The sequence below is a fragment of the Oncorhynchus mykiss genome, chromosome 15 (genome assembly GCF_057628025.1).
Source record: "Oncorhynchus mykiss isolate SJ-2025 chromosome 15, ASM5762802v1, whole genome shotgun sequence".
Classification (NCBI taxonomy): domain Eukaryota; kingdom Metazoa; phylum Chordata; class Actinopteri; order Salmoniformes; family Salmonidae; genus Oncorhynchus; species Oncorhynchus mykiss.
The window spans coordinates 57,207,857-57,222,594 of record NC_143036.1 but is presented as its reverse complement, the minus strand read 5'-3'; the positions used below and the strand labels follow the sequence as shown (position 1 = coordinate 57,222,594).

The window sequence follows — 14,738 nt, the reverse complement described above, 5'->3', positions numbered from 1 at the left end:
ACATGCAAGGCATACACCCACAAAGCTCTGATTGGCCTGTTAGGCGTGATTGAATAAGGCTTCAACCAATGACCCGCCGAAGAAGGCGTGTCCCATAGTGAGATGTCTCCCTCAGGAAACCGGGGTTACATACCGTAACCCAAACATTTAATATTACATTCATAACCCATACATAAGACATTTACAATCAGGCATAAACAACCACGTCTAATGAATGGGACTAAGGAGCATCCTGATCCTCCATCCTACCTTTGGCAACAGGGCCTACATAACGACTCCCTAACACATTCATAACCCATAAATAACGCATTGGTAAGCAGTCATAGCGGGCGTCCACCACTCCTAGAGTGGTTCTTAGGAGAACCCTTTTTGGTTCCAGGTCAAACCCTCTGTGGAAAGGGTTCTACATGGAACCAAAAAAGGTTCTACTTGGAACTAAAAAGGGTTCTTCAAAGAGTCCTATGTGGACAGCCGAAGATCCATTCTAGGTTCTAGATAGAAACAAAGGTGCTAAGTGTGGACCTTGGGTTCTGGGGGGAACAGGGCCTTGCTGAGGCGGTACATGTTGCTCAGGTTCAACCGGATGGAGGTATTGGTGAGACGAAGCTCGTGGAAGTTGAAGGAGGTGTCCCGTGGACAGATGTCACTTTCGCCCGAAAACGGAGAGATGCTGATGGTGTTCTTCAGCTCCGACTGAGGAAGGTTGTCACTTATTCCCCCATCCACGTAACGCTACAGAGAGAAGAGGGGGAGACAGGGAGGAGGAAGAGAGCGAGAAAGTGAGAATAATTGGGTGTTTTTGGACCCATGCACAAATTCAAACAAGCCTGTTTCACTATTTCCTTACATCAGGACCACAGCCTCTCCACAGAACAAGACCCCAGACATACTGTGGTCAAGATGTCTCAGGGCTGACAGATATGACTGCTCTACATCTCTTATACTGTGTAAAGGCTATCAACTTAGAATGAATGCCAGACAAATCTTCTCCAAGGGGTAAGACACTTCAATATACAGTGGGGGAAAAAAGTATTTAGTCAGCCACCAATTGTGCAAGTTCTCCCACTTAAAAAGATGAGAGGCCTGTAATTTTCATCATAGGTACACTTCAACTATGACAGACAAAATTAGAAAAAAAATCCAGAAAACCACATTGTAGGATTTTTAATGAATTTATTTGCAAATTATGGTGGAAAATAAGTATTTGGTCACCTACAAACAAGCAAGATTTCTGGCTCTCACAGACCTGTAACTTCTTCTTTAAGAGGCTCCTCTGTCCTCCACTTGTTACCTGTATTAATGGCACCTGTTTGAACTTGTTATCAGTATAAAAGACACCTGTCCACAACCTCAAACAGTCACACTCCAAACTCCACTATGGCCAAGACCAAAGAGCTGTCAAAGGACACCAGAAACAAAATTGTAGACCTGCACCAGGCTGGGAAGACTGAATCTGCAATAGGTAAGCAGCTTGGTTTGAAGAAATCAACTGTGGGAGCAATTATTAGGAAATGGAAGACATACAAGACCACTGATAATCTTCCTCGATCTGGGGCTCTACCATCAGTAACACACTACGCCGCCAGGGACTCAAATCGTGCAGTGCCAGACGTGTCCCCCTGCTTAAGCCAGTACATGTCCAGGCCCGTCTGAAGTTTGCTAGAGAGCATTTGGATGATCCAGAAGAAGATTGGGAGAATGTCATATGGTCAGATGAAACCAAAATATAACTTTTTGGTAAAAACTCAACTCGTTGTGTTTGGAGGACAAAGAATGCTGAGTTGCATCCATAGAACACCATACCTACTGTGAAGCATGGGGGTGTAAACATCATGCTTTGGGGCTGTTTTTCTGCAAAGGGACCAGGACGACTGATGCGTGTAGAGGAAAGAATGAATGGGGCCATGTATCGTGAGATTTTAAGTTAAAACCTTTCATCAGCAAGGGCATTGAAGAAGAAGCGTGGCTGGGTCTTTCAGCATGACAATGATCCCAAACACACCGCCCGGGCAACGAAGGAGTGGCTTCGTAAGAAGCATTTCAAGGTCCTGGAGTGGCCTAGCCAGTCTCCAGATCTCAACCCCATGGAAAATCTTTGGAGGGAGTTGAAAGTCCGTGTTGCCCAGCAACAGCCCCAAAACACCACTGCTCTAGAGGAGATCTGCATGGAGGAATGGGCCAAAATACCAGCAACAGTGTGTGAAAACCTTGTGAAGACATTTGACCTCTGTCATTGCCAACAAAGGGTATATAACAAAGTATTGAGAAACTTTTGTTATTGACCAAATACTTATTTTCCACCATCATTTGTAAATACATTCATTAAAAATCCTACAATGTGATTTTCTGGATTTTTTTTTCTCATTTTATCTGTCATAGTTGAAGTGTACCTATGATGAAAATTACAGGCGTCTCATATTTTTAAGTGGGAGAACTTGCACAATTGGTGGCTGACTAAATACTTTTTTGCCCCACTGTAGCTGTTACAGCATCCCCCTGCCAAGGGCACTATCTCACTGTTTTGTGTAAGTATTTGTTAATTCCCTTTCTGGAGCCACGCTGAATTTCACCCATCCTCACCCTTTCTCCCCCTCACCTAAGATATCAATATCTCCTCCAGCTCATGGCTTCAGCCAATCAGACAGTAGCCATGTGTCTCAACCCTGTGCACGCTCTAGCCATGCAGTCTCTCCAGGCCCTGATTGGCTTGCCAGCCTGACCCACACTCTCCAAGGGAGTAAATATTGCCCTGTAACTAAACTGTGTTATTCCAGTCTGCGAGTGCAGGTGAACAGATGTGCATTCGATTTGTGACTACAAAGTAAGTTGATGTCGCTGTTGTCATTGTAGTATGTGCTAGAATAGCACTATTCCATGTAGTTCTCATTCCTGTTATTATGTTACTACTGATAATGTATGCAATGAGTCCTTGCTCTTGTGTGTTGCTGTGAAATAGGATACTATTTGTATAATATACAGTCCTTGTCATCATTCTTACTGTGCTATTGTCACGCTCGTCATTAATCTGGTGTTACTATGTAATGCATGGTTATTAAGTCATTATTAGATACAGTCCTTGTTGTTCTATACCATATCTCATTCTATCGTACTCTGAACATATCTATTCAGGACAGTGTATTTGTCTCCTGTATAGCATATTTACTCCCTCTCTATTTCAGTCCATTACAGAACCATACCCATGTACATCTTCTCCTGTGTATGATTAAAGTTCCTGTGCGTGTTGATTCTGAGCTGTTTTATTCCCCTCTAACCGGGGGAGGTGTCAGTGAGTCACGAACCAGTAAAATATGTAGAGGGTTGCTCTCTTTCAACAGCCCTGTGCCCGAGACCGAAATAGATATAGCACATAGGCCATTTAAGCACTGACAGAGACCGCTAGGTATTTTGAGAAGAGAGGAAGTAAATAATAGTATTTGGAAAATCTATTATAAAGATCTTCTGCTAAATTTTTTTTTTTTTTTTTAAACGTGCCACTTAACCCAACTCGGTTATCACTGAAATCGAATGTATACGATACGACATATTCAAGGAAACATTTTCCTTGTGGGCATATTAGGCATGGCGTGTCAGCACAAGATTTCCCCTAAGCCAGCATCTCCACACTGCCAAATCATGACCAAACAGACCGACAGTACTATTTGGAGAATTAATCAATTTTGCCAATCTTATGTAATTGCACGATGCAGCTCCTTTTCAAGTACAGATTTGTGCAAAATTAACATTTTTCTTGTGTAAAACACTTTGGCCATCTGAGGGAAAAAAGGATATCAGTGCCAGTTCCAAAGCCAGATTAAGACTCAATTTGGCAGTGAAGTTGGCAAAAACATTGGGTTGTTAGTTGACCTGAAATGCACATAGATGCTTTTTTCTGGATCTTAGTAGAATTTGGACCCATTTTGAGTCCCACATAATCGTGTTCTCTCTACTCGCACCATTTAAAAAGGGGAAACCGTTTGTTTCTAGTAATCTCTCCTCCTTCAGTCTTCTTCTGTGGATTTTACATGGCGGTTAGCAGCCAACCTGGCTACGCAGACGCTCATTGACGCGTGCGAGCAGTTTAGATGAAATGGTTGAATAACATGCATGTGTACATTTATTTTGCAACGCATGCAACCAGGGGCGGTGTGGAATATTAGACAGGTCTGTGTGTTAATGTGCTCAGTCACAATGTAAACTTGGCTCTGAGCCAGTTCTTCCCCTGAGTCAGAATGGTACGAGAGAGAAAGAGAATACTTTGATAGGTCATTATAACATGGTAGTTGATGTTTTGGAGGACTGTGCTCCTATGTCCTAGTGACTCAGTTTAGAATGGAGCCACCCTGGACTTCCTGGTCCCAATCTGCTGAGGCCAGAAACCAGTCTGGAAGTATATAATAGACCACTGGTCTGCCAAGGGAAATGGTTCACGGGCTGATTAGCTCCTAGAGTAAGGTAGTACCAGAGTGTATGCACAGACCGACAGACAGACATACACACAAACAGAAAAACACAACATTACGCTACACTTGAACCTAGCCACCTTATGACTATGACCTGAGCAATAAAGGCATTAGAGACGAGACCATAATAAACCCAGTCTAACATCTGCTGCTTTTTCTTAGAAAACAAGGAAACAGTGTTCAAAGAAACGTAAGAAAGCAGTTGAGGCATTAGGGCCTTGGGCACTTACCACTCCTTGGAAGGATGGAGGGATCAGGCCACAGTATATGGGGATGAAACAGCTACACAGCAGTGCCTGTAGACACATCAGAGAGAGAGAGATGTTACACAGTCCAACCCAGTTTAAATTACATACAACTCATGTAAACAGTCAATGGCAAGGCCAGTAGGTGAAAGGACAAATATGTATGGGATATGAAAACACTCAAGTGCTCAGGGGTGTTCAGGGCCCATATTCACAATGTGCTTCATAGTAGGAGCGCTGATCTACGATCAGGTCCCAACTCCAATCCAGTATGATTTAAGTGGCAAAACTGATCCTAGATCAGTTCTACTCTGATATGTTTTGTGAATAGCAGCCCAGGTGGGTTGAGTGGGAACACTCACCTGGATGAGCTCCTCCTTGGACTTGAACTCGGACACGATGACGTTTTGTCCATCAGACACGCGAGTGAGTGACACACACAGCCTCCCGGAGGCGAGTGTGTGCGCGTCGGCGGGCAGGTCACGCTCCAGGCCCGACCTGATGATCTTGACCGGGTTGAAGGAGGGGTGGAGGGGACCCAGGTTACGCTTCCGGGCCTCCTTGACTGTCTCGATCACATCCTCACAGCACTTAGCTTGAGGAGGGGAGAGACGGAGAGACAGTGTGTTAGTTGTGTTTGGGCCTTCCATTGGGAGGGATTGGATGTTTTTTATTCAAAGGAAGATTGATTCTCAAGGGAACTAAACAGTGATCTGTAGCTCACAAAACATTTCTCCACTGGTTTAACTTATTTACTGCTTTGCACCTGTACTGAGCTAGTTATGTGTGTTCATCTTATCTACACTTGGATGGAATGGATCTGAAGACTGTTATACACAGTGTTCTAGTAAAGAAAATCTATTGGTGATAAATAAATACTGAGGTATTTAATAGTTCATCAAATGGCTACCAAGACTATCTGCAGTGACGGACTTTTTTTGCACTGACTCTCTTGCACTGGCTCTATGCACACTCACTGGACTCACCCATACACTCACACATACTACAGCGACAATCACACACACACACACACACTGCTGCTACTCGATTTATTGTCTGTTTATTATCTATTCTGATTGCCTAGTCACTTTTACCCCTAAATACTTTGCATATTATTTTGCAGCTGTGAAGCAAATTTCCTGTAATAAAAAAAAATGTCATGGCTTATGATGTATTCATATACTATCTGGGGGGGCCCAACCCAAATTAATATATGTCAAACAGTCCCTCAGCCAGCCAAATCACCAGTTGAGATCTTTATCAGCCTCTCTCCCCTCAGAAAACACAGTCATCACAGAAGGTTGGTGGCACCTTAATTGGGGAGAATGGGCTTATGGTAATGGATGGAGCGGAATCAGTGGAACGGTATCAAATACATCAAACACATCTTTCCCAGCCATTATTATGAGCCGTCCTCCCCTCAGCAGCCTCCACTGACGGTCATAAATCAACAGCTGTTCAACGTGGATTCTTCAACGGCAAAACCATTTTGGTGCATCTTTTACTGGAAGCGTTGTCAATGGTAATGTTATCTGTCTTAGTTGGCAGGCTAACGCTACCACACATTCATGGGCGCTACCAAGCACATATTGTGTAGTCCTTATGCATTTATTATTTTTTTTTGGTTTTTGAATAATTCAAATCAAATCAAATTTTATTGGTCACATACACATTTAGCAGATGTTATTGTGGGTGTTTCGAAATGCTTTTGTTCCTAGCGCCAACAGTGCAGTAATATATAACATCTCACAAAAATACACAGAAATCTAAAAGTAAAAGAATGGAATTAAGAAATTGATAAACATTAGGAGGAGCAATGTCAGTGTCATTGACTAAAATACAGTAGAATACAATATATACATATGAAATGGTTCCATTATTAAAGTGACCAGTGATTCTATGTCTATGTACATAGGGCAGCAGCTTCTAAGGTGCAGTGTTGAGTAACCTGGTGGTCGGCCGGCTAATGATGGCTATTTAACAGTCTGATGGCCTTGAGATAGAAGTTGTTTTTCAGGCTCTCAGTCCCAACTTTGATGCACCTTTACTGACCTCGCCTTCTGGATGATAGCGTCCTCGATGATCTTTTGGCCTTCATGTGACATCGGGTGCTGTAGGTGTCCTAGAGGGCAGGCAGTGTGCCCCCGGTGATGTGTTGGGCAGACTGCACCACCCTCTGGAGAGCCCTGCGGTTGCGGGCAGTGCAGTTGCCGTACCACACGGTGATAGAGGTCAACCGGATGCTCTCAATTGTGCATCTGTAAAAGTTTGATGTTTGTAGGGGCCAAGTCAAATTTATTCAGCTTCCTGAGGTTGAAGAGGCACTGTTGCACCTTCTTCACCACACTGTCTGTGTTGGTGGACCATTTCAGATTGTCAGTGATGTGTACGCCGAGGAACTTGAAGCTTTTCACCTTCTCCACTGCGGCTCCTTCATTTTGTTGATGTTGAGGGAGAGGTTATTTTCCTGGCACCACTCCACCAGGGCCCTCAGCCTACATGGAGGAGGTGTCTCGCCATTGTTGGTAATCAGGCCTACTACTGTTGTGTCGTATGCAAACTTGAGGATTGAGTTGGATGCGTGTGTGGCCATGCAGTCATGGGTGAACAGGGCGTACAGGAGGGGACTGAGAATGCACCCTTGTGGGGCCCCTGTGTTGAGGAGCAGAGAAGTGGAGGTGTTGTTTCCTACCTTTGCCACCTGGGGGCGTCCCATCAGGAAGTCCAGGACCCAGTTACACAGGGCGGGGTTCAGACCCAGGGCCCAAGCTTAATGATGAGCTTGGAGGGTGGTATGGTGTTGAAGGCTTAGCTATAGTCAATGAACAGCATTCTTACATAGGTATTCCTCTTGTCCAGATGGGATATGGCAGTGTGCAGTGCGATAGCGACTGCATCATCTGTGGATCTGTTGGGGTGGTATGCAAATTAAAGTGGGTCTAGGGTGTCAGGTAAGGTGGAGGTTTATATGATCTTAACTAGACATCACTTTGTGATGACAGGGTTAAAGTCATTTAGTTCAGTTACCTTTGCTTTCTTGGGTACAGGAACAGTCTGTGGACAGCAGACTGGGATAGGGAGAGATTGAATATGTCCGTAACCATTACAGGCAGCTGGTCTGTGCATGCTCTGAGGACGCGACTAGGGATGCCGACTGGGCCAGCAACCATGCGAGGGTTAACATGCTTAAATGTCTTATTCACACTGGCCACGGACAATGAGAGACCACAGTCGGTGGAACTGTGTTATCCTCAAAGAGAGCAAAAAAGGTGTTCAGCTTGCCCAGGAGCAAGACGTCAGTGTCTGCGACGCGGCTGGTTTTCCCTTTGTAATCCGTGATTGTCTGTAGACCCTGCCACATGTCTGAGCCATTTAATTGAGAATCATATAATTGAGAATACGTCTCTGTATTGACGTTTTGCCTTTTTGATTGCCTTACGGAGGAAGTAACTACACTGTTTGTATTCTAACATATTCCCAGTCACCTTGCTGTGGTTAAATGCGGTGGTTCGCTGTTTCCGTTTTGCGCGAATGCTGCCATCTATCCACGGTTTTTGGTTTGGGTAGGTTTTAATAGTCACAGTGGTAACAACATCCCCTGAACACTTCCTGATGAACTCAGTCACTGTGTCTGTGCATATGTCAATATAATTCTCAGAGGCAACCCGGAACATATCCCAGTTCACGTGATCAAAGCAATCTTGAAGCATGGATACCGATTGGTCAGACCAGCGTTGAATAGACTTTAGCATGGGTACTTCCTGTTTGAGTTTCTGCCTATAGGAAGGGATGAGCAGAATGGAGTCATGATCTGATTAGCCGAAGGGAGGGCGGGGGAGGGCCTTGTAGCCATTCCGGAAAGAAGAGTAACAATGGTCGAGAGTTTTTGAAGTGGAAGGACTTCAGGCAATGTGTTGATAGAACTTTGGTAGCGTTTTCCTCAAATTTGCTTTGTTAAAACTTCTTAAGGATAGCCCCCTTTTTTTCAATTTTAGCCTAAATGACATACCCAAATCTGCCTGCAGCTCAGGCCCTAAAGCAATGATATGCATATTCTTGGTACCATTTGAAAGGACACAGTTTTAAGTTTGTGGAAATGTGAATTGAATGTAGGAGAATAACACAATAGATATGGTAGAAGAAAATACAAAGGAAAAAAACACTTTCTTTTCTACCACCATCTTTGAAATGCAACAGAAAGGTCCCTGTTTCAGCCATCACTGGTTGTAATACTGATGGTGTCCACAAGATGGCAGCAGTGTATGTGCAAAGTTTCAGACGGATAACTTGAAGCATGAGCGAACTCCATGACATTTAGTGTGGAGTCACCCAGGTACATTTGGGCAAATCGAGAAGTATACATTTGCATTCATATATAAAAAAAATGGATACTCCCATAAAGCCCAGCTCATTGGCTATCTAGCTAGCTTTGACCCCGATTGATGCTTATTTGACAAAGTTAGAGTCGTTCAAGTGAAGACCGCCCGCGTCATCGGCGTGCCATGAAGGCGTCGCTCTCTGACCAAATATGGTGTCCTATAGGATATACTACACCCCTAATGATATAGTGAAGTCTCGTTATGTTCTAGGATCTCTGATGAATACATACGAACACAATTTGACTGGTTGAAACAATGTTTAGGGTGAGATTTTCACTGATTACTTTCTTTGCAAATTGAACGAGTGGAAATACAAAAATCGATCGTGCATGCTATATGGACCTTTTTAGGATATGAAAAAGGATTTTATCTAACAAAACGACACTTCATGTTATCTCTGGGACCCTTTGGATGATAAATCAGAGCAAGATTTCAGAATGTAAGTACACATTTCACCTTCAGAGGTGAATTTATCAAACCTATTGCGGTGACAAAAGTGTTTTGTTGTCAGGAGCTCTCCTCAAACAATAGCATGTCATTTTTGGGCAGTAATAGCTACTGTAAATTGGACAGTGCAGTTATATTAACAATAATTTAAGTCTTCAGACAATATAAGACACTTATATGTACCGACATTTGTTTCTCTAAAATCTGTGATGATGACACAAGGCACTGCATGATTTACAAGTCCAGTGACGGCTATGACCATAACTGAAGAGAATTCTCTTGGCAGGTAATACGGTCTACATTTGATTTGTGAGCTATTCTAGGTCGGGTGAACAAAAGGACTTGAGTTTCTGTAAGTTATCACAATCACACCATGAGTAGTAAATCATGAAACATACAACACCGCCTTTCTTTTTCCCAAAGAGTTCTTTATTCCTGTCTGCGCAATGTACTGAGAACCCAGATGGCTGTATGGACGGGGACAGTATATCCGGAGAGAGCCATGATTCTGTGAAACAGAGTATGTTACAGTCCCTGTTGTCTCTCTGGAAGGAGATCCTCGCCCTGAGCTCATCTACTTTATTGTCCAGGGACTGAATATTATACTCGGAAGCGGTGGATGGTATGCACACTCCCTGAGTTGGACTAGAAGCCCACTCCGAGTAACTCTTCTCCACTGGCTGCGTCTTGGAGCAGCCTCTGGGATAAGTTCATTTGCCCTGGGGGGTACGAACAAAGGATCTATTATGGGAAAGTCGTAATTTGGGAAAGTCGTACCCTTACCTACATATACATATTACCACGACTAACCGGTACCCCCGCACATTGACTCAGTACCGGTACCCCCTGCATATAGCCTCTGTATTTTTATTTTATTGTGTTACTTTTTATTATATATTTTACTTTAGTTTATTTAGTAAATAATTTTTCTTAAACTGCATTATTGGTTATGGGCTTGTAAGTAAGCCTTTCACTGTAAGGTCTACACCGGTTGTATTCGACGCTGTGACAAATAACATGTTATTTGATTCTGGTCGTAATGCTGGTGAGTTACCGCCGCTCTGATATCAAAAAGTTAGTTCCGGCTGTATGCAATAACACAAAAAACGGTCTGGGCTAATGATGTAAGAAATAACACACAACAAACAAAGAAGAAGAGCTGCTGGCGTCATCTATTTTACTTCAGGAATGATGTTCAAACCCCTGCTCATATGAAACCTCTCTCCTGGACGAATCAATTGATCCACACCAGTCACTTTCCTCCATTCTCACCTACCACAGGTACTTTTGGCTGGCTGAGTTAGCGTTTTATAGCCTATGCAAGCACAACACTATTTTGAATATCTAGTTTATTCAATTGTTATAGCCTACTGACTCACTTTTGAAAGAAATCCTGAATATGTTGCCAAGCAATTGTGGTCCCAATAAGGGCCCCTGTTTATAGTGTTTTAGGCTATCCAGGGCTTTTTAAGATCCAAGACCAAAAATACTAGACATTTACATAATTGTATTTCACTTTACAGGAATCTCTGTGATACAACCTCTCCCCGGATTACACAAAACTAAGTACTATTATTCCCCTCAGCGTAGTACCTGACCAGAGCTCCCCTTTGCATGCACATAAAACCATCTATAGATATCTATGAACTGTGAACTGTGACTGTGACATGAACTCAGGCTACCTGTCTTTCCCTTGCCTGTTGTTTGCTCTGTATTCGTAGTGCCTGTATAACATTGACATTGAGTAAAGCTGAAACAGTTCAAATGGGCTGTGGGCCTGTGTTCGGTACAGCTACATGTTCAACACAGCTCAACTGTCATGACCTGTTTAATTGACACCTCCCCACTAGATGGGGTGATGTACTTGTCGGTGATATAAAAGTTGCCGTTGATGGGGTCACAATAGTGCATTGCCTGTCAAGTCTCCTCGCTGTTGATTGGTCAGCTCAGTGGAGCCACATTCTTATCTGGTTGAGGTTGGAGAAGGGGAGGTGTAGTTGAGTGAGCTTGAGGCTTTTACGGTCTGTGCCTGTCAGCTTGTAACATGATGAGAGAGAGTGAGAAAACCGTAAATGTATTTGGAGAGTTTTTTTGGCCACCGAGCCTAAACACAGACATTCATGAACACATGAAAAAAGTAATGTCTACATCAAATAATGTAATTTTTCTCCATAAAATTGCTGCAGAAAGATTTTACACAATTGTACATTTTGGAGAGGTTTTTGATGCCTGGGTATGGACAAAAGAACATTCAGTCAGATTGGTATAAGATATCAGCATAATTTTTCCAGGCACATGTCGACAAGATGTTGGGGAAATCACTGGAGGGTGACCAGCTGAGTATATTTGACTAGTCACCTTAGTGTACAGCTCAATGAACAAACCAGGTGTTTTATTATATTTTAGTCTTCTGTGATATAGTGTATATAAAGTGTAATATTGGGATGCAATCTCAAAATGGAATACATTTCAACTCTATAATCATACATGGTGCAGGTCAATTCTTCAATTTAAGCCCATAACCATGTGTGATGTGTATACTCTTGTCTCAAAGTAGATTTGTTTAAGACTACCAGGAAACGCTCTGTGCGGACCCCTGTTTAAGCCCACAGTGATAAAAGGTTCATGACCCCTATATTGACTGTTCACTCTATAAGTCAAATAAATAAATAAATGTATTGGTCACATACACATGTTTAGCAGATGTTATTGCGGTTGTAGCAAAATGTCTCCCTCTATTACTCTTTCTTTCAATCTCTCACCCTCTTTAACACGCTCTCATTTAAACATGATACAACTGGGACAGGTATGGACTGATTCCAAGAAACCTTGCAGGCTACTCCTTAGTCTCTTGACTATAAGGTTCTAGGGTTCAAAATTAAGAGAGGGAAAAAGGCCAGGTATCACACAGACAGTCAGCTAAGAACTACTCTCTAAGTCAGTTCTATGTGATGCAAGGTTATATTTGCTCTTAATCGTGATTGCGTGTGTCCCAAGTCAGCGAGATCCATCAGTACCATTGGGAGGCCCCTGATCCAGAGGACCAATAGGTCAATAGTCCTATAACTGACCCAGATGACATATATCAATGGTGTGACATGATCAATGAGTGGAAGGCTACCATATTTATACACAGGCATGTATTTTGGCTCAAATTATACATCATTTGCAGTTTAACATGAGAAAAGTGTAGCCTTTTTTAAAATTCTAAATTCAACCTATCTATTACATAGGAGCAAAGTTTCCAGCATTGTTAAAGTAATTTCACCCCATGTCTCAAGACCACAAGTTATTATTCTTTAAAGTGAATTAGACTGCTAATCTGAAGTTGCCCTAAACACATGAAAGAGAGGACTACTCCTTGTGCGTAAAAGTCTCCATCCAGGCAATCAACTGATGACAGGGACCGGTGAAATCAAGGGCCAGTGTAGGGTACTGTAGCCTACCTATGGATGCCTGGCTGGCGAGCATCGAGGCGGAGAGGGAACCAGCGGAAGCCCCGTAAATCTTGGTGGCACCTTTGATGAGGTAGGGCGCTTGTTCCAACAGGCAGCTGGCCACTCCAATGTGATAGATCCCCAGGAACCCGCAGCCGGCGAACGACAGATTCCATTCCTTTGTTAGGTCGAACATCCCGGGAGGACAGTCTTTAACGAGGACCTACAAGTTTGGGTAAATGCGCTCGTTATGATCAATCCAAAATGTTAACTTTTTTGACAAGTTCCCTTCAGTGTTGGTTGAATGTCAACAACAGCACTAGCCAGTTTACTCCTCTTGTGCAATGTACGAAGAGACGGAGAGTCATCTACTGTGAATCGCCGGTGCGCTGAACTACCCGGTTCTAGAAGAGGGCAGGTCTGGCCAATCTGCATAAGGAGACAGAGTCTTATTTTAGGTGGAGCCACGCCCCACACTCTGCATTGGAAATAAATGAGAGAGATGCATTCGATTAATATCTATTATATCATAATCTGTATATTTGTTTAACCTGCCTGCTATTACTATGACAACTCGAACCTTATTAACCGATTTGAGTAGTCTATATCGTCCACTGCGGTCAAGAGAGCCGAGACTCGCAAAACCCAGTCAAGCCACCCGCGCTTCAGGCTCCTCCTGAATTTGGTTCGCGAATACACAACACTTTCCGGTATCGCGTATTTTCAGGGGGGAAAACCTAGGGGGGAAAGATCAGGTCGTACCATTCTAGCCAATGAGAGGGCAGATAAGCGTATGAACAACAGACACAACTCCGATATAAAGTATTTGTTCTCAAAGTTGCCGGGATGTTACGTGCTCTATTTATAACAAGTATACTCGTAACAACCTAATCATTGCGAAACTCATATTCGATCAAACAAGTAGTGATGTTACGTTTGATACAGGAGCTCCAAGGCATGCCTTGAAATCGTTAAGAAGCTAACGCCTCGATCACACCTACAGTGCTAGAGCAAAATGGTACGCAGCACCATATGGATATGTGTGCAACAAAAGTTCAACATTCACCTTCTGCTACCACTTCTGTCAAGCCATTAACGCATAAAATTTGATGCATGCGTTCGATAAATACGACGTGTAAAACCACACAAAACGCTCTGCAACGCAATGCAAAATGAATGTACATATACGTAGCAGTGTGATGTTGTTCCCCTAGATTGTGCCCCAAGTGGCACACAAGGACCAGTTTAAAAAGGCCAGGTAAAGAGGGGATGGATGTTAATAATAATAATTCAGAGTGAGTTTTTTTTATTTCATTACAGCTGCATAGCTAATGTTATTTTTTGTGTGCAAACACTTTTTCATATCTATATTGTAAATACACTTGATTGTAAAATTGTTGTATATTTTGGTTTGGTCCATGTGGGTATCTGTGTTACTATACCCTCCTATTGTTCTCTCTTGCCTGACCTTCAATTGGCGAGGTATGTTGCCCTTGGCTCTGCTACTTTTCAATATAAAAACGTAGTAATGTTACACAATGTGCTGTTATGGTTGCATACGTTTTGTTAAATATTTATATTTGACATATTGTATGTTCAAAAGTTTTAACGAGCTCGCTAGCTAGGGTACCTATTGTAACTTGTGGTTACATTGGGACAGTGTTTGAGTGAGATGTGCTCGCGCTGGTACCTGAGAGCTGTGACTGCGCCAACGGCTAACAATTTGTACATTGTCTCTTCGTGCACAGGACAAATAAAAATCCAACAAGT

The 14,738-nt window shown here is 42.9% G+C and overlaps 1 protein-coding gene across 2 annotated transcripts in view; it reads right to left on the bottom strand.

Moving 5' to 3' along the window:
• The window catches only part of LOC110490313 (patatin-like phospholipase domain-containing protein 2), a 31,421-nt gene extending 17,751 nt beyond the window's left edge, over nt 1–13,670 (bottom strand). The window contains exons 1-5 of one of the 2 annotated variants that reach the window (XM_021563627.3): nt 13,549–13,670; nt 12,978–13,446; nt 5,068–5,300; nt 4,691–4,756; nt 523–732 (exon numbers count right to left, since the gene is read on the bottom strand). In XM_021563627.3, coding sequence (XP_021419302.2) covers nt 523–732; nt 4,691–4,756; nt 5,068–5,300; nt 12,978–13,164 — 696 coding nt within the window. In that variant the 5' untranslated portion in view covers nt 13,165–13,446; nt 13,549–13,670. The remainder of the gene's footprint in view (nt 1–522; nt 733–4,690; nt 4,757–5,067; nt 5,301–12,977; nt 13,447–13,548) is intronic. The other variant, XM_036944616.2, reaches the window with a different exon arrangement.
• Nucleotides 13,671–14,738: the final 1,068 nt, after the last annotated feature.